Below are 23,503 nucleotides of genomic sequence, written 5' to 3'. Positions count from 1 at the left end.
ACATCAGCTATAACATTGGCACTCCCCCTCACGTGAACCACCTCCATGTCATACCCCTGGAGGAGTGGGGTCGATCTCAGCAGCTTGGCATTAGCCCCTTTCATTTGATGTAGCCACGTCAGGAATAATGGTTCATGTACATGGTGAAGCGCTGCCCAAATAGATACGGCTGCAGTTTGTTGAGGGCCCACAACATGGCCAGGCATTCCTTCTCTATGGCCACATAGTGCTGCTCCCTGGGCAGCAGGTTCTTGCTCAGGTACACAATGGGGTGCCTCTCCCCTTTAGTATCAGTTTCCATCAGCACCACTCCCAGCCCTGTGTCCGAGTCATCGGTGAACACCAGGAAGGGTTTGCTAAAATCTGGGTTTACCAGCACCGGGCCCTGGATAAGTGCCTCCTTCAGCGCACTGAGAGCCCTTTGGCACTGCTCAGTCCAGACCACCTTGTCCAGCTTTCCCTTCATACACAGCTCCGTGAGGGGAGCTGCCAGGGAGCTAAAGTGGGGCACAAACCTCCGGTAATACCCGGCCATCCCAGTGAAAACCTGGACCTGCTTCTTAGTCTGGGGAGCAATCCTGGATTACCTCCACCTTGGCCAGCTCTGGCTTCAGGTGGCCGCCCCTCACCTTGTGGCCCAGGTATGAAACCTCCGCCATACCCACCTTGCACTTTTCAGCTTTTATAGTCAGTCCTGCTTCCTGGAGGTGACCCAGCACCCTCTTCATCTGGGACACATGTTCTTCCCAGGTCTGGCTAAAGACATAGATATCATCAATATATACCAGAGCAAAGTCCTCCATCCCCCTTAGCAACTGATCCACCAGTTGCTGGAAGGTGGCAGGTGCCCCCTTGAGACCAAAAGGCAGGACCAGGAACTCAAAGAGCCCTCTTGGGGTGGGGAAGGCAGACTTCACACTGACCTCCAGGTCCAAAGGCACCTGCCAGTAGCTTTTGGTAAGATTCATGGTAGTGAGGTAGCAGGCGCCCCTCAACTTGTCTAGGATCTCATTGGTCCTAGGCATGGGGTAGGCATCGCACATGGAGATGGCGTTGAGCTTCCAATAGTCCACACAGAACCGGATCGATCCGTCCTTCTTGGGGACCAGCATCACCGGCGAGGCCCGGGGGTGGCGGATGGCTGGATCACCCCTAAAGCCAGCATATCCCCGACCTCTCTCTCCAGGTCCTTGTCTGTTTTCCCAGTGATCCTGAATGAGGAACACCTGATGGGAGGGTTAGTTCCCGTCTCCACCCTGTGGACAGCCAGGTTAGTGAGCCCAGGCCAGTTGGAGAACAACTGCCAGTATGAATGCAGCACCTCTCTGATCTCTGCCTGCTGGGCAGGGGTTAGCTGGTCAGAGAGGGGAATTGATTCCAGTGAGGGGTTAGCCCCAGCCTCAGGAAGAAGTCCCAACATGGGGATCCTCTCCCTTCTCCTCCCACTGCCTACTCATAGCAAGCACCAACTTCTCCCTGTCCCAGTATGGTTTCATCATGTTGACATGATACACCCAGTGGCTGTGTGCCCGGTTAGACAGTTCCACCACATAGTTCACCTCGTTTACCTGTCCAATGACCTTGAAGGAGCCGTCCCAGGCAGCTCGCAGCTTGCTCTTCCTCACGGGGATGAGGAGCATCACCTGGTCCCCGGTAGCATAGGAGCAGGCACGTGCTGAGTGGTCATACCAGACCTTCTCTTCCTCTGGGCCCTTGCTAGTTTTCCCCTGATCAAGCCCATGAGCTCCGCAAGCTTTTCCCGGAAAGCCAGTACATATTCCACCACTGATTCTCCATTGGGAGAGACCTTTCCCTCCCACTCAGCCCTCACCAAGTCCAGGGGTCCCCTCACCTTCCTCCTGTACAGCAACTCGAATGGGGAGAACCCTGTGGATTCCTGGGGCAATTCCTTATATGCGAACAGCAGGTGGGGTAAATACTTGTTCCAGTCCTGTGGATGTTTATCCATAAAAGTTTTCAGCATCCTCTTTAGGGTCCCATTGAACGTCTCCACGAGCCCTTTGGACTGAGGGTGGTAGGCTGAGGCCCAAGTGTGTCGGATCCCACACTTCTCCCACAAGCACTGGAGCAGGGTTGACATGAAGTTAGACTCCTGGTCTGTAAGGACCTCCTTGGGGAACCTCACTCTGCTGAAGATGGTCAGCAATGCATCTGCCACGGTGTCTGCCTCAATAGACGACAAGGTCACCTCCTTGGGGTAGCATGTAGCGAAATCCACTACCACCAGGAAGTATTTCTTCCCTGCCCGGGTCACCCTGCTGAGGGTCCCCACTATGTCCACGGCCACCTTCTGGAAGGGCTCCTTTATGATGGGCAAAGGTCTCAGTGGTGCTTTACCTTTGTCCCAGGCCTTCCTCACCCTCTGGCAGGAATTGCAGGACCTGCAATACTGTCAGATAGTGTCAAAGACCCCAGGCCAGTAAATGTGCTGCAGCAGCCTTTGCCTGGTGTGCCAGATGCCCTGGTAGGGGAATGTTGTGGGCCAAGTACAACAGTCTGCGGCGGTACCTCTGGGGAACCACCAACTGCCTCCCACCTGTCCCAGGTTCACTTTGCCCTGAACCAGTCCATTCCCGGTACAGGAATCCCTTCTCCCACAGGAATCGCTCCCGGCGGTCTTCCCCCTGGGACCCTGCCCCACCGTGGCCAGCCAGGGCCCTGAGTTACTGAGGGATCCACCTGCAGCTCCGTTTGGAATTCAGCAGTTGGGTTTGAGGATACAGTCCTTGCTGCTGGTGCCTCAGTTTTCCCAACCTGGGACAGAGGTGCTGGCCCAGCCCTGTCGAGCCCTACCCTTGGCGCTTTGGGCCCCCCCTGCCTCAGGAGGGCCCGCAACCCTCACTGGCTCTGGCTCCAGGTAAGGACCAGGGCACTCTGAGTGCCATCCGGCCAGTTCTCCAAGTCATTTACCTATTAGCACCTCAGTAGGCAGGTGATCGTGCATCCCGACCTCTTTGGGTCCCTCCTTAGCCCCCCATTTCAGGTGTATCGTCGCTACAGGCACCTTGACGGAGGGCCGAACACTCCCCTCAGGGTCATCTTGGCAGCAGGCACTAGCTGGTCTGGGTCGACCACCTCGGACCGTGCCAGCTTCACCTCCGTGCCCGTGTCCCAGAACCCCTGGACGCTCCTTCCCCACACCTCAATGGGGATGATGAGGTGATTGTCTCCTGGGGCCTGTCCCACGCTCACCCGGCAGATGGAGTATGGCCGCTCTGGACCTTGGGCCCCATTTGCCCTGCTGGCCTGGCCTGGCGATCCCCTCCCCCGGCACAGCCTTCTCGACTGCGGCTCCTTGGCCCAGCAGTGCCCCCTCTCAGTGGGGTTCCACCCAGTTAACACCCCGCAGGTTCTGCTTGGATGCCATTTCCTTCATCTTCAGGCACTGGGCCGCCTTGTGCCCCTTCTGGCCACAGTAATTACATTTCAGGTCCCTCAAGTCCCATGCGGGGCGGGGGTCAGCCCGCCACAGCATTCCCGGCCACCCTTGAGCTGGGCTTCCTAGAGTCCCACCTCTCAGAGATCTCTGGGTGACTCCCCTTCTGTGTCCCCGATGTGAGTCTTCCTCCTGCCCCCTATCTACTGTCCACAAACTCATCTGCCAGTGTCCCCGCACTGCGCAGATCCTTGGGCTTCCGGTCCACTAGCCACATCTTAAAGTCTGGAGAGCAGATGTCATACAGCTGCTCCAACCTCACCTAGTTATACACATCCTCTGTGGTGGTGGCCCCTGCGCCATTCCCCCACTTGAGGAGATATTTCCCCAGCAGGTTGGCAACCTCCTTAAAAGTGACACCTGAGGTCTTGCGTACACCCCAGAATCGTTTCCTGTACACCTCGGGAGTCAGTTCAAACTTCAGCAGCAAAGCCTGTTTGAACAGGTCGTAATCCCCTGTCTCAACACCATTCATTTGGCTGAACTCCTCTATGGCCTTGGGACCCAGCACGGAGGTCAGACAGAGCAGTCTGTCTGTGGAGTCAATCTGGTTCAGATAACAAGCCTTCTCAAAGGCTGTGAGATAGGCGTCAATATGCCCCCCCTCCTTGAACTGGGGCAGCAGTTTGGTGTCTAGAGTCCCCAAACCACTGGTGTCTTGGGGCCCGTCCCCACTTACCCCCTGCCAGGCCCTCTTAGCCTGCCACTCCTCCATCATCAACTCTTGCTTCCGCTGTTCTACACGGTCCTCTCGTTCTCTCTCTCCGCTCCTCCAGCACCAGCTCCTTCGCTTTCAGCTCAGGCTCTAGTTTCCGCAGCTCCTCAAGGGAGGACTGGGGTCTCCCTGTGCTGACTGGGGAGTTGGGTTTGACACCTTCCCGGTCGCTACACAGACTGTCCCCATGGCTACTCCCCAGCTCACCCAGCACCCCAGGAGCTCCCTGGGGTCTGGAGCCTGCTCCTCAGACTGGTCATTCTCTATAAGCTGAGCCATCAGCTGCTCCTTAGTGAGCCTCCCCACACTCAGCCCTCTCTCCCTGCACAGACGTGCCAGGTTGCTCTTACGGAGCCGGTTATAGGCCATTTCCAGGCTGGTTCCATTCAATACCCTTGTTCTATCGCTGGCAGCCACTCACTGCAAAGCGCCTGCACCCGCAGCCAAACGTCTACAGGGTGCATCCACGAACCATCCTCTGCTGCCACATTGTCATGGACTCACAGATCGTGCCCACTCATGGCCCCGTGCGGTCCATGGGGGGTGCCCCTTTCAGTGCAACAGCCCTTCTCGGGGGTCCACTCTCTCTCGGGGTCAGGCCCCTCCACCTCCTGGAGCTGCACCTCTCGGAGCCTTAGCACGTCTCTCTCTCGCCGTGGGCCCCCTCAGGGAGTCCAAGCGCTCTGGACTCCCCGGGTCTCCTCACCCCCAAAGGGGTTGATGCAACCCTGTTCTCTAGACCGGAGTGACTCTCAGCCAGCATAAAACAGGAGGGTTTATTGAGAGTTGAACACAGCACAGGAAACTCTCAGGGCCTCAGGCCTGGCCTCTCACAATAACAGCACATCCCAGTCTCCCTGCATCCAGGTGGGCTCTGCCTGCTTCCTCTCTCCAGCCCAGAGCCCCCCCTGCTTCCGAGCTGGACCTCTGATATCCCTCGCCACAAGCCTCGCCTCTGTCCATTGTCTTCTTTCCAGGTAAACAGGGTCATAAACAGGAAGGCCTGGGTGTCCTCTCCTCTCAGCTCTCCTCTGACTGGAACCGGCTGGTCACGGGGTCCTTTCTCTGCAGCCCATTGTCCTCTCACTGGCCAGAACCAGCTTTGACTCCTGAGCTGTGTGTCCGGGTCACCAGGTCACCAGTCGCTGGGGTCTCTATCCTCCAAGCCATCAGTCGGGGTCCCGAGCTCCTCTCTGGTCCTCTGTACAACAAATTCCTTCTCCCCTCACCTTGTTAAACTGGTAACACCCGAGGACACGGAGTCCCACTCCCTGTGCATACAAACCATTGGAAAACACAGAAAACCCCAAGAAAACCCCCCACTTCGTCACAGGAGCAAAGGAAATGCCTGTTTTCCACAGAATCCTTCCCTCAGGGCTGACTAGGGTGACCAGTTGTCCCGTTTTTATAGGGATAATCCCATTTTGGGGGACTTTTTCTTCTATAGGCGCCAATTACACCCCACCCCCTGTCCTGTTTTTTCATAGTTGCTATCTGGTCACCATAGGGCTGGCATATTGAGAGCAGAAATCCCTCTGGCAGTTAATATTGTTCTAAACAACTCTAATAACGTGAGATTTGTAGAAGCGAGGATTGTGTGAGGCTAGTGGAAAAGAAATGTGTGAGAAGTTGTTTCGACCTTGTGTTGATAATGTGTAGATAATATGAAATGTAGACAGGAGTCTCTTAAGTGAGAAAAACAAGATATCAGGATGACCCATGTATAAACAAAATGCAGCTGTTGCTTATTATTGTCTGTAACAAAAGTATAAATGCTGCTATAATTGTTTACCTGTTGAGAGACCTGTCTAGGAAGGGGAGACCCTATGTCCTAGTGCACTCTTTCCCTGCTGTAGTTGCTAAACAAAATAAAGTTTCTGACTCTGCTGCTCCCAACCAAAAAGTGAGAACTAAGTTTTTCTCCGACAATTTGGGGGCTCGTCCAGGATGGCAACGCCTACTGAGACACAGGCAGCTGCTACGGATTATTCCCCTTCTAACTCCATGGCTCTACAAGAGAGGTATGAGACCTTTTGCAATCTCTATTGGGGTGTCAGAGGAGGACTGTCCGTGGGGCCGTCTGTCCCTATTGGGCTTATGCCATCTGAACTTAATGACTGTGCAGCAAGATCAGATGCAGAGCGGTGCTGGGGAACTGTTTCGCCGCTCCCAATAAGGTTAGTTTGAAGTGGTGCTGGGGACTTAGTTTTGCCACCTTCAATGCAGTTGTATGCAGTGCTGGGGAACTGTTAGTTTGGCCGCCCCCAGTAAGGTTAATGCATAAGGGAAATGCATTAGGTATGCACCAGTGCTGAGGGGCTGTTACCGCCTCAAGAGGGATTGTTACTGCCTCATGTGTATTGAGTCCTGACGTCAGATATAGATGCATCATGGTATTTAGAAACAGAGGCCTTGGTGTGTGTGTGTGTGTGTGTGTGTGTGTGTGTGTGTGTGTGTGTGTGTACACCAGTGTGAATGACTGTTACTGGAAGATGCCCAGAGTATTCTGCAAAGTCATTTGGCTCGTGACCAGAACTACTCTAACGCAAGCCCGGTAAGTAGAGGACCTATAGAAGATCCGACTCATGGGGGCTGACTCGGCCTGGCATCATCCAGCAAGGAAGCTACCTGGGTCTAGGAGCGTGTGAACCCATCTTCCCTCCCCCTTCCTTTCCATGTGGGCTACTGACAGTCTGATCATCTCACTGGATGCAATGAGAGTGAGCGGTGCCGTTTCCTTGAGACTAGCCGAAACTCTTTGCTGAAGGAAGATGTAGGAGGGTCGTGGCTATTCTCGCTAGCCTCTCCTGTGTGAGTACCCTGTAGGGAGAGACCCTTAGTTTATGTGTTCCTAGTGCAGACAGGGCATCCCCCCTGTGTGTGTGATTGGAAAATGGGTGGGAGACAGTCTAAGCATTCTCTCTCATTCCCTAAGGGTACCCAATCTTATTTCATGTATATACATTATGGTCCTAAAACCTGCAGGCATTTAGAGAATTGGAATCTTTACACGCGTGAAAATCCATCTAAACAATGCCCACTAGAAGGTACCTTCAACCTAGATAATATCATACATCTAAGAGGAGCTTTCAATCACCAAAAAAGCCTCTGACACAGTGTGAACAATTTGTCTATTGAGGAAAGGAACTGGTTAATTTGAAATTCAGCTTGGCCCAGAGATAAAGAGAAAGTTGCTCTGCGTTCAAGGTCAAGAATCAATGCAGACCATGCTAAGTGTTGTCAGATGCTACCGGTGTGTTACTCTGCTCTGTTCAATGTTGATATCACTCGGCTGCGTGCGTGTGTTCCCTCTGTGTAGATAGCTGCAGATATCTGATACAACAGACCTGAAGAGAACCCCCAATGACCACAGAGTCTAGTAAGGTATGAAGGCACGTTGGCCAGGTTTATTGCCATATTGGACACAACGATAGTTCCTCTAGATTGTTACTCTAGTAAAAGGCATACTACTAATATGTGCCCACTGTCAATGGACGCGGCTCAGTCAGTGGCGGGACTTTCCACTGCCCCGTCGGCCGGACAAAGACACCGCCCCAGGGATGCATTCTTATACACAGGTACAAAGAAGTAACACATCACTCCTGACGTATTGAGGTGCAACCCTTCCACGTAGCAAGGTACAACCCCTCTACGTAGTAAGGTACCGCCTCACCTTGTACATATTGGTTCGAACAAAACAACTCTATCCATCATATTAGCCTTTTGCCCCTGTCATTGGGATGGGTCAGTCTGTTCCTTGTTGTCTGTGTGGAATGTATAAGAATGTGAATGTTCTGATTCTAGTGTTTAGTACCTTTTAGGTACATATCTTCTTTCAGCATCAGCCCTTTCCTTGCCAGCTTCTGTGAGCAGGGCCTGCCTCTGGCTCACAGCTTAACTTTGCTTTATGTTAGCAAAGTCTTGACCATTACTTTAGTTCAGGCCTTAGACCTCATACCAGGCCTCTGATACCAAGGTTTATATCTCAGGGCCTTCTCTTACTACACTAAGTACAAAGAAAAACTGCTTTCGGCCCCAGCTTGCTGTGAAAAAATATAGACAGAGGCAAATCAAAGGCAATACAAGTTACAGAACTGAGATTACATTTGCAAAGCTTAACTGTTCAGAGAGATCCAACGGTGTGCCTTTGGGACACTGAAGAAGCCACAGGCAGCCGACCTGGACTGGAATCTCTGAAAGAGACGCTGCAGGAGATTCCAGGGTGTAAAAGAACAGCACTCTCAAGAGCGGAAGCATGTTGGAAATTCTGGATAAGCTGTATATAGGATAATCTCCCATCCACCTCTCCCCCTTCTCTGAACATTATACACAGACATGGCCAGTCTGGACATAGGTGTGTGAGTATGAAAGTGGCTTAGGGCTTAGGACATTAATATTTTCCCTGAGTGATGTGGGAGTGTTCCCAACACTCTCTGTTGTTTTATTATTTTATTAATGAAGTTTTAAAATTCAGTTATATGGTGTGTTTTCTTTATCTTCTCCCAACAATCCTGTAATGTCAGCCTGATCACCTGACACAAGGGATAGATTGGTAACAAATTTGTCACAGTTTGGTGACCAATTGAGAAGAGAGGAGCCCTGCAGAATTTACACCATCTATTTGTTTTACCCTTGTTATTTTAGGTTTGCTTTGCTTGGTACTGTTGGTGTTATATGTTGAGGATTGCATGATTAAAGGTGTGCCCACTCTCAGCAGCAGTAAGTCTGTGTACTGGAGAGAGGTTTAGCATTCCTCTCTTCACCCCGGTTGACCGGAAAGGATGGCAGGTGGATCTACCCCAAGTCGTAGCAGGACTGGCAATAGAGATGTTGGAGAAAAGGGAAGAGATGTGTACTTGTTAACTAGAATTGAGCAATTAAGAGCATAGATCATGAACCAGGCAGCAACTCAAACCTACACCCACAGCAAGTTGCAGGCCTTGAGACAGGACTTCCAAGCAGAAAAAGGAAGCACTGGCTAAGCAAGTACAGGTCCTTCAGGGACTTGTCAAAATTTAACCATTTGTGCTCAGCATACGCCGTAACAGCAGTGTATTTGCCACAAGAGGAAATTGAATAGTTAAATGCCATTGGACCATGCGTTTTGCCCAGGTGGTAAGGACTCGGGTAGCCTTGTGAGTAAAAATGTTTAAGAGAAGAGATCAGGAAGGGTGGGGGCTAGTTGAGAAGCCCACCCTCCTAGCTAAACTGGTAGTGGAACAAAGCCAGTGCCATGGAAGGGACAGTTCAGCGAGGAAAGCAGGATCGGGCCCAAGCAGGCAGGCAACAGATAGAGCGATTGGAAACCAGGTTGGAAAATGTTGAGGGCATAGGTGAAGGAAGGAGTAAGTGAGTATGAGCATGGGGATTTCAGATATCCAGGACAATACTTGAAATGGTGATTTGAGTTGATAAAAGTGGCTGTTGGGAGACAAGCAAGTGATTTAAGGAAGAAGTGAGAAATTAACTCTGTAGCTGCTGGAGGGAACGGCAGTTGAACTTTGTAAAAATGCTAAAGAGGAAAGTTCTTGGTGTCTTTGAAATGTTTGTAAATAAATCCAGGCAAGAAATTATTTGATTGCAATTATTTGGCTATGAACAATTTAGTCGAATAAGCTAAATAAATGTATACAGTGCTATGTAATTAAAACCCTACTAGGCTCTAAGGGGCCACTATAAGTAGTGATGTTTACTTTCAGTGTTTGAAAGCAGGAGTTAAAAGTAAAAAGCAATCAAAATTCTGGTAAAGTTAATTATGTCCCTTTTAAGGTAAGAATCTGTAAGCTGTGAATAGCTTTGTATCTAGAAGCAAACCAGAAAGCATCTCTATTAATGCAAATTATCTAATTGATAAGGTAGAAGCCACTGAAACCTGGGCTGCTTATGAAACAAATACAAGAAAATATGGGATAATTCCCCTGTTTTTCCTGAAATCAACAAGGGTATTTGTATCTTGTAAGCAATGACTGACTGCCCAGAAGGGTAGACCGCTGTTTTTTTTGTCTTTCAGATGATCAGAAAAAACTGATGCCAGCTGAACAGCATTCAACGTACCATACATTTACTGGCACAATAGGAATTATGTTCTATGTTCTATGTCCTATCTTGTGGTGTTTGTCTCGTGGCCAGAATTGTTGTGTTTAATATTTTCATAGGATAGTCTAGTTTAAAATCAAACAGAAGGGTTAAATAAAAAAAAAGCAGATACTTGTTTTATTCAACTTGGAATACAAAGTGTTTGGATAAATCAGGAGAATGTGATATACTAAAGTCTAATACATTTACTTAAATAAGAAAAAGAAACTTCATTGGCCAGATCTTTTATTTGGAAAAATTGTTAAAATTGGCATACCAACAGTCTTTGGAAGCAAGGACATGAAAAGTTAACTCACTCCCCATATTGCACATGGGATCCTTCTGGCTACCTCAGATTTCTAGCAAGAGGGTGGGGAGGGTGGGAAGCTACTGGACACCAGAGGTTGTACAGAGTGGACTCCTCAAAGTGGATGTGCTTGTCCTGGCTTGTTGCTCCGATGCTCTGTAATAAAGTTATTTTAGTGGAAGGGGTATGTGGCATACATTGAATAATAAGACTAATATATTGTATAATGGCAATGTTTATGTGTTCATTGTTGGGAAAAGGTGTATGAGTGAAGAGTGGAAGTTTCCCTTGTAGGTTAAAAGAAGCCAAGAAGGGGAGAAGGAAAAAGAACAAAATGAATTAACTGGGGGGAAAAAATAGCTAGTATGCTCACTCAAAAGATAAGACCTTGGCCCCATTCAAGGACACTGCTCACAGCTAAGACTTAGCTGACAACCAAGAAAAGGCGGGGCTTGAATGTGCCCAAGCAGCTATGAGATCTGCAAAACACTGCCAGGCATTAATGAAATGTGTTAGGTTTCTTTTCTCACCGGTAAAGAAGCGCTGCCCAAAGACCCTAGCAGCCCTGCCACTCCTTGGAACCAGGAGCCTGGATCTATGTAAAGGTCCATCAGCGAAAGACTGCTCTGGCTCCATGCTGGAAAAGCCCTTTCCGAGTCCTGTTAACCACCAACACTGCCATGAAGTGCCAAGGACTACCTGCCTGGACCCATGATTCTCACTGCAAAAAGACCCCTCCACCTTGGGAGGCTTCTCCTACTGATGATTGGCCTAGTTCTCCTTCTAGCTCTGCTGTGCCTTCTGGACAGCAGGGAAAAAGGACAAGGTAAAGTTCTAGTAACCTCTCCCTTGTTCACTGACAGACCTACTGTGCCTTTGGATTTTTCTAGAAGAAGCAAAACCATTACAGGGTGATGTGCTGGTAACCTCTCCCTTGTAGGATGCTGAACCACGACTGTTTTGGGAAAAAAGAAGGAACACTCGCTCCACCGAAATTGCCAAAGTCCAGGAATTCCTGACTAGAAGGGACATTCAGAACTGACCCTGGTGAAGAAACAAAGAATTATACACTGGCAGGAAGAAATTTGTGGGACCCTGCTTGGGAATGTGGTATTGATTGGTTGTAGGAGTTTATTCTACAGGCTGTGCCTTGTGTTTTGGATAAATCCTTCAGCATGTATTGCCCTCCCTAATTGGATTTTAAATGACAAGTACCAAAGGCACCTTGTTGCCACTGCCCCTGCCATGTCCTTCATTACACTATTACCCCTGTAATATATTCAAATACAGACAGTGCCATATATTTGATAAAACCAGTGGCCAAGGCCTTCACACTTGAGTGATTTATTTAATGATTGTTTGGAAAAAATATTTTTAAAGTTCAGGATATCCCATATAAGCAATCAACTGAGTGGAGAATAAATGGATCAGTGGAAATAGAAATCTATGATTTCACTACAAATGAACCCCAAGAATCTGTAATTGAAATTGATGGCTTCCATAGTAAAGTAGATATGATAGCTGTTCCTGGAGTTTGCAATGTGTTACATGAAAGAGGTCCTTATCGTTATTTGGTCACCCAATTAGTGAATAATCAAATGAATACCCGAAGAGTTTGTTCTGCCACTGGAAATTTTACCTATATAGAAATTGTTCAGTGACTTATAATGTAATCTGTACCCTTATTGCAATATACCCCCTCCTATGCTATTAAAGTTAATGTCCCTTGAAAGTACGTGAGAATCGTTAAATAACAGATGTGATATAGTACTACATCAAAGAGAGATGTATTAAGATATTGCTGGAATGTGATTAATATTACACTAGGGCCTGTTAAGGTTACATTGCCCTTCTCCAGTTTCCAGATCACCTCTGCATACCCAAATTGCTCACAAGGGGCTGCCATTAGATTAGCACAACAGAGGGCCTGGGTTATTTCCTCTGGAAGAAGAGGGACTTGACCAGAGCCCTATGGGATGGGGCCAATAGTGCAGCAGCAGTTCAGAATATTTTAAGAACTAAGAACATGAAGAGAAATTGGGCCAACTAGAAAAGGCCACTAGGCTTATTTCTGGAGCTCAGCTAACCAAAGTACAGGCTGGAGTTGGTGAGTTACATGCCATTTCCGCCCTTAGTTCTATGACCTAGAAGTTGCTGACAGAGATGGTATTGAATATCACTGAGGCTGGGAAGGCATTGCAGTGGGATCTAGCATGTTCAGAAATTCAGGATTTTCTGAATGACCAGCTAGTGGCCATTCAGAGTGATCTTGAGCACCAGGCTTGGCCCACTGCCCTTACAGACACATCAGGAGTACCATCTGATCTGTGGCCATGGAGACATATTTGGAGACTTTCTGGGTGGAAGTGTGGACATTCACACTGCTCCTTCCAAGCATTTGGACTGGTTAGGGAAGTGTGAGCTCCCACATACCGAATCCTGCCGGGTCCATGGGGAAGATGCATGTGGGACTGGATGATTCACCCTGACATCTGGGAGATTAGACTACCTGATATGCCCAATCGATTTTTACTCAGTGCTCCTGGGATTACATCTGACATTTGGATGGGGTTAGGGAGTCAATGGACATTTTGGCCATTAGAACTCCCACAACTTCAGTGTATCCGTAAACTGAAGCCAGGGGAAGTTGTCACTGTTCAGAACAACATTTGCTGGGAGGGTATGAAACAAGGAACGATCCTGAGAGGACACTTACTTTTTCAAGTTAACGATAGCTGTGTGTATGTTAAAACCACCACATTGCAAGATATACAGTTTAACCTCATTACCATTGCAGGCAATCATATTGTTTACTGGCCTGCAGATAGAATTTTGCACATAGCCCTAGGTTCCAGATGCTCTTTCATTGGACCAGCTTAGTACCTGATCAATTTCAAAATGTGCTTTCAGTGTTAACAGAGGTTCAAAGAATCTCTGAAATACAAGGACAAATTCATATGCTTCAAAATATATATATCAAGTTGAAAAGAATGCCTTTCCTACAGCTTGTAGAGAGTCTACTTTATTTACTAAGTATGATGTATTGTGCTTTGTGACTAAAACTGTCCAACAACTCAATCATATTATTGCTATGGGAATGTTATTGCTTGTATTGCTATTAGTTATCTTAGGATTATGTTGTTGTTGTAAAGAATGTACTAACAGTAATACCTTTCATGTCCATTCTAATCATGCATTGTCATTACATCCAATCAAAACCCGTAAGGTTGAAACATCTGACCTAGAATCTGAAATCCATGGCTTAATGCAAATAGAGGTTTGAAAATATTTGTTGTAGTAGAAGTACAAAAGGGAGGAGTGTGAAAGTAGAGAAAGAACTGACAGGGATTTGGAGGGGATCTTAATGCATGTCAGTCTCTGATAGCAAGAGTCAGGCTAGCTGTAACCCTACTAACACGAGATTTGTAGAAACGAGGATTGTGTGAGGTGAGTGGGAAAGAACTGTGTGAGAAGTTGTTGCGACCTTGTGTCGATAATGAGGAATGTAGACTGGCATCAAAATTGAAGTGAGAAAAATAAGATATCAAGATGGCCTATGTATAAACCAAATGCAGCTGTTACTTATTATTGTATGTAACAAAAAGTATAAATGCTGCTGTAATTGTTTACCTGGAGAGAGACCTGCCTAGGACTGAGGCAACCCTAGGGCATCTCTCCCTCTATACAATTGCAAAGAGAAATTAAAGTGTCAGACTTTGCTGTACCCAACCAAAAAGTGAGAACTAAGTTTTTCTCTGCCAGTACCAGACCTCTCTGGGGCTCATACCTGCCTCACAGGACGTCTGTCTTCTCATTCAGTTAGCAGTGGGAAAGGGGAAAGCCCCAAGGAGGCTCCTCCTGGTGCTCACAGGCATGACCCTGTATTCTCTCACAGTCCTCAAGGGGAGATCTTGAGAAGGAGACTCCCTGCAGCAAAGCCATTCCCCCCCCCCCCCGCACCGCGCAGCCTCTTTACCTGCCCGTTCTCATAGACTCTCTGTGAGGTCACCGCCTCCCAACCACCTTTGATCAATCAGCTGAGGTCGTGCAAAAGGCTACTCTGATGTCACTGCCCTGACCAGCCCCTTTGCATGTTTGAGCTGCTCCCGCTGTGTCACACCCCCATCCCCACTCACTCAGTGTTAATTCTGGAGATCAAGCAGGTGACACATGAAAACTGCAGAGGCTGCTCAATGTGCCATGCTTAGTTTTGCAGACAACTGTAGACTTTAAGGCGAGAAAAGACCTTTGGATCATCCAATCATAGAATCATAGGATTGGAAGGGATCCCAAGAGGTCATCGAGTCCAGTCACCTGCACTCAAGGCAAGAGAAAATACTATATAGATAATCTCTGACAGGTATTTATCTAACCTGCTCTTAAAAATCTCCCATGATGGAGATTCCACAACCTCCCTAAGCAATTTATTCCAGTGCTGAACCATCCTGACAGTTAGGATGTTTTTCCTAATAACCAACCTAAACCACCCTTGCTGCAATTTAAGCCCGTTGCTTCTTGTCCTATCATCAGAGGTTAAGGAGAATAATTTTTCTTCCTCCTCCTTGTCACAACCTTTTACGTATTTGAAAACTGTTATCATGTCCCCTCTCAGTCTTCTCTTCTCCAGATTAAACAAACCCAATTCTTTCCATCTTCTCTCACAGGTCATGGTTTCCAGACTGTAATCATATTTGTTGCTCTTCTCTGGACTTTCTCCAAGTTGTGAGTGTCTTTCCAGAAATGTGGTGCCCAGAACTGTACACAATAATCCAGCTGAGGCCTAATCAGCATGGACTAGAATGATATTGGCTTCTTTTCAACAGCTTTACATTGTTGACTCTTCTTCAGCTTGTGGTCCACTATGACCCTTGTATCCTTTTCTGCAGTGCTCCTTCCTAGGCAATCATTTCTCATTCTGTATGTGTGCAACTGATTGTTCCTTCCTACGTGGAACACTTTGCATTTGTCCTTATTGAATTTCATCCAATTTCCCACAGACCATTTCTCTAGTTTGTCCAGATCATTTTGAATGTTCATCCTATACTCCAAAGCACTGGCAACCCCTCCCACTTTGTGTTATCTGCAAACTTTGTAACAAGAGTATTTGTGGCACCTTAGAGACTAACAAATTTATTTGAGTATAAGCTTATGCTCAAATAAATTTATTAGTCTCTAAGGTGCCACAAGTATTCCTGTTCTTTTTGCGGATACAGACTAACATGGCTGCTACTCTGAAACTATGTAACTGTACTCTCTATGCCATGATCTAAATCATGAATGAAGATATTGAACAGAACCGGACCCAGATCTGAGCATGGTGGGACCCCACTCCTTATGCCCTTCCGGCCTGACTGTGAACCACTGATAACTACTCTCTGGGAACAGTTTCCCAACCAGTTATGCACCCACCTTAGAGTAGTTCCATCTAGGTTGTATTTCCCTAGTTTGTTAATGAGAAGGTCATGTGAGATTGCATCGAAAGCCTTCCTAAAGTCTAGATATATCATATCTGCTGCTTCCCCCTATCCACAAGGTTTGTTAGCCAGTCAAAGAAAGCTATCAGGGGCTGGTTTGACACAACTTGTCCTTGATAAATCCAAGATGGCTATTGCTTATCTCCCTATTTTCTTCTAGATGTTTTCAGATGGATTCCTGAATTGTTTGCTGCATTATCTTTCCTGGTGCTGAAGTTAAACTGACTGGTCTGTAACTGCCTGGCTTGTCCTTATTTCCCCTTTTATATATGAGAACTACATTTGCCCTTTTCCAGTCTGCTGGAATCTCTCCCATCTTCCATGACTTTTCAACTATAATAACCAAAATAAAACTAGCCCATTGGGTCTGTGAGCAGGTAAATCGCCTCCCTCGCCCAGCAGCTCTCCCAGGGCAATGACCCAGTGCCTCCCCCCACCACAGGGACAGAGGCTGAAAGTCCATCTGATGGCGGGTCAGGGGATGGCGTGGAATGTGCTGGGATCTCGGCCTGGGCCCTAGAGGAGTATGTGACTCCATGATACACAACCACCCCTAGCAAGGCCTGAACCGATTTTCTCCCTGTCTGTGAGTCCCTGCAGAGAGACCAGGGACTCATTGGTCCATGGAGAATGAGCTCCTCTCCCCCAGCTGGGGGCTGCAACCCAATGGTCAAGGGAAGTGGGTGAGGGGAGCCTGAACTAGCGCTCCTGCAGGATCCATGGTGTGGGATGAACAGAGAACTCCAGTGTCCAGGGCTCTCAGGCCACATGTCCATTCCACAGCAGGAGGGGATCTGGGAGCAGCCCGAGGGGACTGGAGCAGGAGTTGGGAAAGCAGCCAAATCTGGGAGAAGGAGGGAATTCAGCTTTGCTGGGGAAGCTGGGCTGAGCAGAGAGGCTGCTGCAGATGCAGCTAGTTCCCTGGGTACTACGCTGCAGCATTTTAACTACATGATTAATATAGAGGTTGCAGCTCAGCTGAGTAATGTGCTGCACCCATTTTAATGGTGTTAGGGGCTATGCCAGGGTATAAAACCAGGATCGCCCAGAGGATTCCGGGGGCCTGGGGTCTTTGGCGGTGGCGGGCCCCCGCTTCAGCGGTAATTCAGCGGTGGGGGCCCTTCCACTCCGGGACCCGCCACTGAAGTGCCCCGGAGACTTGCAGCGAGGCCCCCCCACTGCTGAATTACCGCCTAAGCGAGACCCGCTGCCGAAGTGCAGCCGGGTCTTCAGCGATAATTTGGTGGTGGGGGGCCCCCATCCCGGGTCTCTGGGGCACTTCGGCGGCAGGTCCCGGAACAGAAGGGCCCCCCGTCGCTGAATTAACACTGAAGACCGGGCTGCATGTCGGCGGCGGGTCCCACTTCGACAGTAATTCACTGGTGGGGGGTCCTTTCGTTCCAGAGTGGAAAGACCCCCCCGCCAGTGAAGACCAGGAGCAGAAGAAGCTCCGGGGTCCCAAGCCCCATGAGCGTTTTCCAGGGCTCCCAGAGCGAGTGAAGGACCCTGCTGCAGGGGCCCTGAAAAACTCTCGTGGGGGCCCCTGTGGGGCCTGGGGCCTAGGGCAAATTGCCCTTCTTTCTCCCCCCCCCCCGGGTGGCCCTGTATAAAACTGAGGTGCAGCTTTATCCTGGTCACACCCCTCTATCCCTGCTGCACCCCCTCCTCCTCCAGCCTGTCCATGCCCCCCCCCAACACTCCTTGTGTCTGCAACTGCTGGGGGGAGGCCCAAGTGGCACCTGTGTGGAAGGAATTTCCCAGGTTGGGGGAGGGCTTTACACCTTCCCTACAGCCTCTTTGGCCCACACTGGGCAGCATGGGAGGCAGAGCACAGTGGTGGGCTGGGGCCAGATTTCAAGAATGTCTCTTGATGTAGGGTCCAAATATGGGATCCTGCCTTAACGTGCATAGGGGCTGGACACCTGCAGTGCCCACGGACTCCACACGCAGCTGTGGCTACAGTTGGAACAAGTTCCCTGAAGTCCTGTAGCTCAAAGAGAGAAACTGAGGTACCCAAAGTTAGGCCATTGTTGTAAATTGAGGCCTTTCCACCTTGCCCGTTAACAACAGTCGGTGGGCTAAGGCTCATTGCAAGTCACTGTTTATACCTGATCACGGCTGACCTGGTCCTGGTCGTAATCAGAGGCCTGGCAGTGAAAGGTCCTGATTCTATCCTCAGCCTCCAGAGGCAGATGGTCCCCCAGGGATGGAACAACCCTAGGAGTATTTTACACTCACGATCTATCCCACGGGCTGAGTAATTCCACAGTCTCATTCACAGGGCTGAGAACCTCAGGGTTAAGTTGCACAAAGTGAAACTAATTGAAATGTGCCCCCTGCGCTGCACACTGTGCTGTGCTGCCCTGGGGAGACGTGGCTTTAAGCTGCTGTCCCAGCCCCTTCCCATTCTCAAGAAGGACTGGGCCAAAAGAGATCTGATGAGGTTCAACAGGTGTAAGGATTTTTATCTCTCTAGGCCGATCTGATCAGAAGATCTAGGGGGGCCTTACAATTTATCTCCCGCTGAGTCCCCCTTTTAAGGCCATCTATCAGAGCTGACTTTAATGAACTCCACACACACAAAACTATAAAATAAACAACAACACTTTATTTGCTAAGGGGAGAGGAAGGAATGGAAAGGGGAATGGATTAATGAGTCTGGAGATTCAGAATAACACACAGGCACACACATGCACTTATACTACAAGATGTTCTTCTATCTTTACAGATATCAGTGATAAAGGGGTGCAGAATCCAGAAAACAGAAGCCAGTAGTGAACACTGAACGTGGACGACAGATGAAATAGACAGGTACGTATCCCTATCTTAACTCCCACCCTAACCCGCTTTGCGTCGTCCTGAGTGCACGATTCAGCTAACTAATCGGACCAGGTCCGTGTATGCAAGTTTGCTTTCCCAAAACAACAAACAAACGACCCCAACTTTAGCCAGTGATGTTTCCCTGCTGTTAAAAGTCCTTAGAGATCTTTATCCTGTTTTTGCAGGGTCAAGATGCCATGGCCTGCTGACACATCTGGAGACGGCAACTAAACTACAGCAGCTGCAATGGGGGTCTTATCCCATATATATGCTGATCCTAACCTACCAGCTTATTTTGCTAGCTGATTGGCCTGATTGTCAAGCTTGGCAAGAACCGACTCCCTTCGTATGGGCTTTTACTTTCAACAAGTATGTATGACCCTCTCTTGATGAAGCTAACTGCCAAGCATGGTTTCAATAAGAGGCATATTTGACAGATTTCCCATCTGTGGTGTTCATTCCTCTTTTCTTGCGGATGGGAAGCCAGCTAGTAAGGGCTTCAATCACCCTACTAGAAGCAGAACACAGATAGATGTTTTCCTCATGTGCTAACCCAGACGATACTGCCAGGACTACAATTACTTGTGCAGCTTGTGCTGAAGGTGGCCCCACCGTACCCTGCACCACTTGCTGAGTCCCCTCCTGGATTGCAGCAAACCCTGCAACAGGATGCCCTTCCTGGTGACAAGTACTCCCATCAACTGCCCAGAGTGTTAACCCTTTTCCTTGTACTTCTTCCCAGGATGTTGCTAAGAAGAATGGAGAGAGTAAGTCTAAATCAGGATCTGGCAATGGACATTCGTGCTCATCTCCTGTGGTAATTGGAGCATAGGAAGGATTCCCGTATGGGGGATCTTCTCAGTACGAATATCCCGATTGACCAGACTTAGAGTCCATCCCGCCAGCTGAGATGAGGATACCCAGACCTCATTAATTCTTCCAGAGAGGACATATTTTACTGGAGTATGGCATGTCCTCACCACAATGAGAGCTGTGCCAGTGAGATACTCCCAATGTGTTAGGGACCATACCAGGGCAAATACCTCACATTCGCAAGCTGAAAACCTTGCCTCCACCTCACTGAGAGTTTTGGAACCATAGGCCATCGGTGTCATCTGGCCAGCTTGTTTTTGCAGCAAAACAGCTCCAGTGCTTGCTGGAGTAGTTGCCAGGTGCAAGTAAAACGACAGGCCTTGTTTAGGAGAGGCTCGTGCTCGTGCAGCCGCTAGAGCCTTTGTAAGATCATTAAAAAGGCACCTTTCAAAATTGGCAAGTCAAATCCTAGTGAGGAAAAGACAAAGAAGCATAAACTCTGGCAAGTCAAATGAAAAATATAAGGCAGAGGCCAAAAACGAATGTGAAGAGCAATTAGCCAAGGCACAACAACTAACAGCAAAGGGTTGTTTAAGTACATGGGATGCAGGAAGTCTGCCAAAGGGTCAGCAAAGCCACTAGGCGATCGATGCTAAAGGAGCACTCCAGGAAGACCAGGCCACTGCAGCGAAGCTACATTAATTCCTTGCTTCTGTCTTCACTGCAGAGGAGGCAGAGGAAATCCAGACACGCCAGCCCTTTCTTTTAGGTGACAGATGCTAGAATCAAAGAATGATAGACCCATCGGGTTAGAAGGGACTGCAAGGTCCAGGGAGGGTGCTTGGGTGAAGAAGGGGGTTTGAGGTATAGGCTCTGGGAGGGAGTTTGGGTTCTAGGGGCAGAGTCTGGGCTGGGACAGGGGGTTGGGGTTGGGGTGCAGAAGGGGGTTCAAGCCCTGGGAGGGAGTTTGGGTGCTAGGTGCAGGGTCTGCGCTGGGACAGGGGGTTGAGGTGCAGTAGTGGGTTTGGGGGCTGGGTGCAGGGTCTGGGCTGGGACAGGGGGTTGGGGTGCAGAAGGGGGCTTGGGGGGCTGGGTGTGAGAGGGGGTTTGAGTGCTGAGTGCAGGCTCTTGGCTGGGATAGGGCGTTGGGGTGTAGGAGGGGGTGCAGGGTGTGGGGCTGGGCCAGAGATGAGCAGTTTGAGGAAGGCTGCCCTGGGGCTAGGATGGGAAGCCAGAGGGGAGGATTCCCCCCAGGGACAAGACACTCACCCAGGCCCCAACAGGCTGCTGCAAAGGAGGTTCAGCCGGGATAAGCCTCCCTCCTCAGATTCAACTTGGAGTCACCTGGTGGGAGCGGGGAGGCTGCCATGTGCCTCCTACCTCCGCAGGCACAGCAGCCGCCTCAGCCTGCCCCCAGCACCGCTCCCCTGTAGCCCACAGTGGCAGCGGCCAGTGAGGGAGCACAGTGTGGAGATGCAGGGGGCAGGCAGGGATTCTCGGGGGAGGTGCGCGAGGGTGTCAGGCAGGGCCGGGGAACGCTCTGTGGGAGGCACGTGGAGTAGCAGGCAGGGCTGCGGTATGCTCTGGGTGAGGCACGTGGGAGTAGCAGGTCGAGCTGGGGGAGAAACCCTGCCCTGAACACTGGTGGAGCCGGGCCCCTCGGGGCCCTGAATTTGCTGGAGCCCAGGCACCACAAGCCCATATAACTTGCCGCCTCTGGCAAGGTTCATCTAGTCTAACCCCTGCCAAGATGCAGGACTTTGTGTGTCTAACCCACCCAGCTTCTCTCTTCCGGCTGGGGTCCCTTGACTGCAGCAGCTCCCCCAATGTCCTCGCTCTTCTCTTTCCCTTAGATCCTTCACTTCTCTGCCCATTAGTTTGCTGCATCTCTGAGTCCTCTCTATATGCCCTGACCCAGCACCTAGTTACCCAGGCAACACTCCCATTGCCATCCATGGGGGCTACCAGAGCTGTGAGGGCTGCAGGTTTTGGTCCCTGGTCAATGCAGGTGCTATGGCTGCTACACACCTACGTGGTGACACCTGCAGCCCATCACCAAACTGCGGGGCCATATTCTTCAGGGTGGCCTCCCTGGCTGAGATTCTGGGAGCAGAGAACCCCTGGATCAGAGAAGGAAAATGGCCTAAACAGAACACTCTGTCAATGGCTCCCAGAGACGTCCCCGTGACACCCTACTGTGCAGCCCGGGGGTTCTCCTGCTCCTTCATCATCACCACGGGCAAGAATCTGGCAGTGGGAATGGATTATGCATCTGAGCAAGGGGGAACTGGCCATGGAGGTGGAGGAGGACTTGGCTTTGCCTTCCTCATCCTCCTCCTCATTCAAGTTGTCCTCTTCCACTTTCTTCTCCATGACCACGTGCTCCATTTCCATGGGCAGGTCCTTCCTCTCCTCCACTTCCTCCTCTCTGGCCAGGTCCTCTTCCTCCTGCTCCTTTTCCGTGACCAGGTTCTCCTCCTTCTCATCTTTCTCTGTGGCCAGGTCCTCCTGCTCCTACTCCTCCATTGCCAGGTCCACCCCCTTCTCTTCTTCTTCTCCCTTCATCAGCACATCCTCGTCCTCCTCCATTCCTGGGTCCTCCTAGTCTATAGTCAGATCCTTTACCTCCTCTTCTGCCTCTTCTTCTTCTCCTTGCATGGCCACATTCTCCTCCTCCTCCTCCGTGACCAGGTCCTCTTCCTCCTGCTCCTTCTCTGTAACCAGGTTCTCCTCCTCCTTTTCCTCCTTCTCGTCTTCCTCTCTGCCCAGGTCTTCTTGCTCCTCCTCCTCCATGGCCAGGTCCTCCAACTTTTCTTCTTCCCCCTGCATGGCCACATTCTCCTCCTCCTCCTCTGTGACCAGGTCCTCTTCCTCCTGCTCCTTCTCTGTGGCCATTTCCCAATCTTTCTCCACTTCCTTTTCCTCCATAGCCAGTACCTCCTCTTCCTTCTCCTGCCTGGCCACATCCTCGTCCTCCTCCATTGCCAGGTCTGCTTCCTTCTCCTCCTCCTGACCCAGATCCTCCTTGTCCTCCTCTGTGGCCTGGTCCTTCTCCATGGCCAGGTCTTCCTCTTTCTCCTCTGGAGCAAGGTCCTCCTCCTCTCCCTCCTGCTCCATGGCCAGGTGCTCCACTCCTGTGGCCAGGTCCTCTTCCTCTTTCTCCACAGGCAGGTGCTCCTCTTCCTTTTCCATGCCCAAGTCCTCCTCTTTCTCCTCTGGAGACAGGTCCTCCTCCTCTTCCTCCTGCTCCATGGCCAGGTGCTCCACTCCTGTGGTCAGGTCCTCTTCCTCTCCCTCCACAGGCAGGTGCTCCTCTTCCTGCTCCATGGCCAGATTCTTCTCTTCTTCCTTTTGCTCCATGATCAGGTGTTCCTCCTCCAGGGCCACGTCCTTCTCTTCCTCTTCCTTTACTTTCTTCTTCCTCCTGCTTCTCAGTGGTCAAGTCCTCTTCCTCTTCTATGCAGTGGTCTTCCTCCTCCTCTTCTGCTGACAAGTTCTCTTCCGCCTCTTTTCCTCTGCTGGAGACACATTCTCCTCCTCCTCCTCCTTCTCTTCTGCTGACAAGTTCTCTTCTGCCTCCTTTCCTCTGCTGCAGACACATTCTCCTCCTCCTCCTCCTCCTCTCCTCTTCTGCAGACACATTCTCTTCCTCCTCCTCCTCTTCTTCCTCTTCTGCAAACAGGCTCTCCTCCTCCTCTTCCTCTTCTGAAGTCAAGTTTTCCTCTTCCTCCTCTTCAGATACATTCCCCTCTTCCTCCTCCTCCTCTTCTCCAGACACATTCTCTTCCTCCTCCTCCTCTTCTTCCTCTTCTGCAGACAGGTTCTCCTCCTCCTCTTCCTCT

At 49.9% G+C, this 23,503-nt stretch overlaps 1 protein-coding gene across 1 annotated transcript in view; it reads right to left on the bottom strand.

Moving 5' to 3' along the window:
* The window catches only part of LOC127051488 (cilia- and flagella-associated protein 251-like), a 118,077-nt gene extending 95,056 nt beyond the window's left edge, over window positions 1-23,021 (bottom strand). Inside the window, exon 1 of the mRNA XM_050953809.1 lies at window positions 22,497-23,021. Coding sequence (XP_050809766.1) covers window positions 22,497-23,021 — 525 coding nt within the window. The remainder of the gene's footprint in view (window positions 1-22,496) is intronic.
* Window positions 23,022-23,503: the final 482 nt, after the last annotated feature.

This window comes from Gopherus flavomarginatus, chromosome 5 (assembly GCF_025201925.1).
Source record: "Gopherus flavomarginatus isolate rGopFla2 chromosome 5, rGopFla2.mat.asm, whole genome shotgun sequence".
Taxonomy (NCBI): Eukaryota; Metazoa; Chordata; order Testudines; family Testudinidae; genus Gopherus; species Gopherus flavomarginatus.
This window is presented reverse-complemented; position numbering and strand designations above follow the sequence as displayed.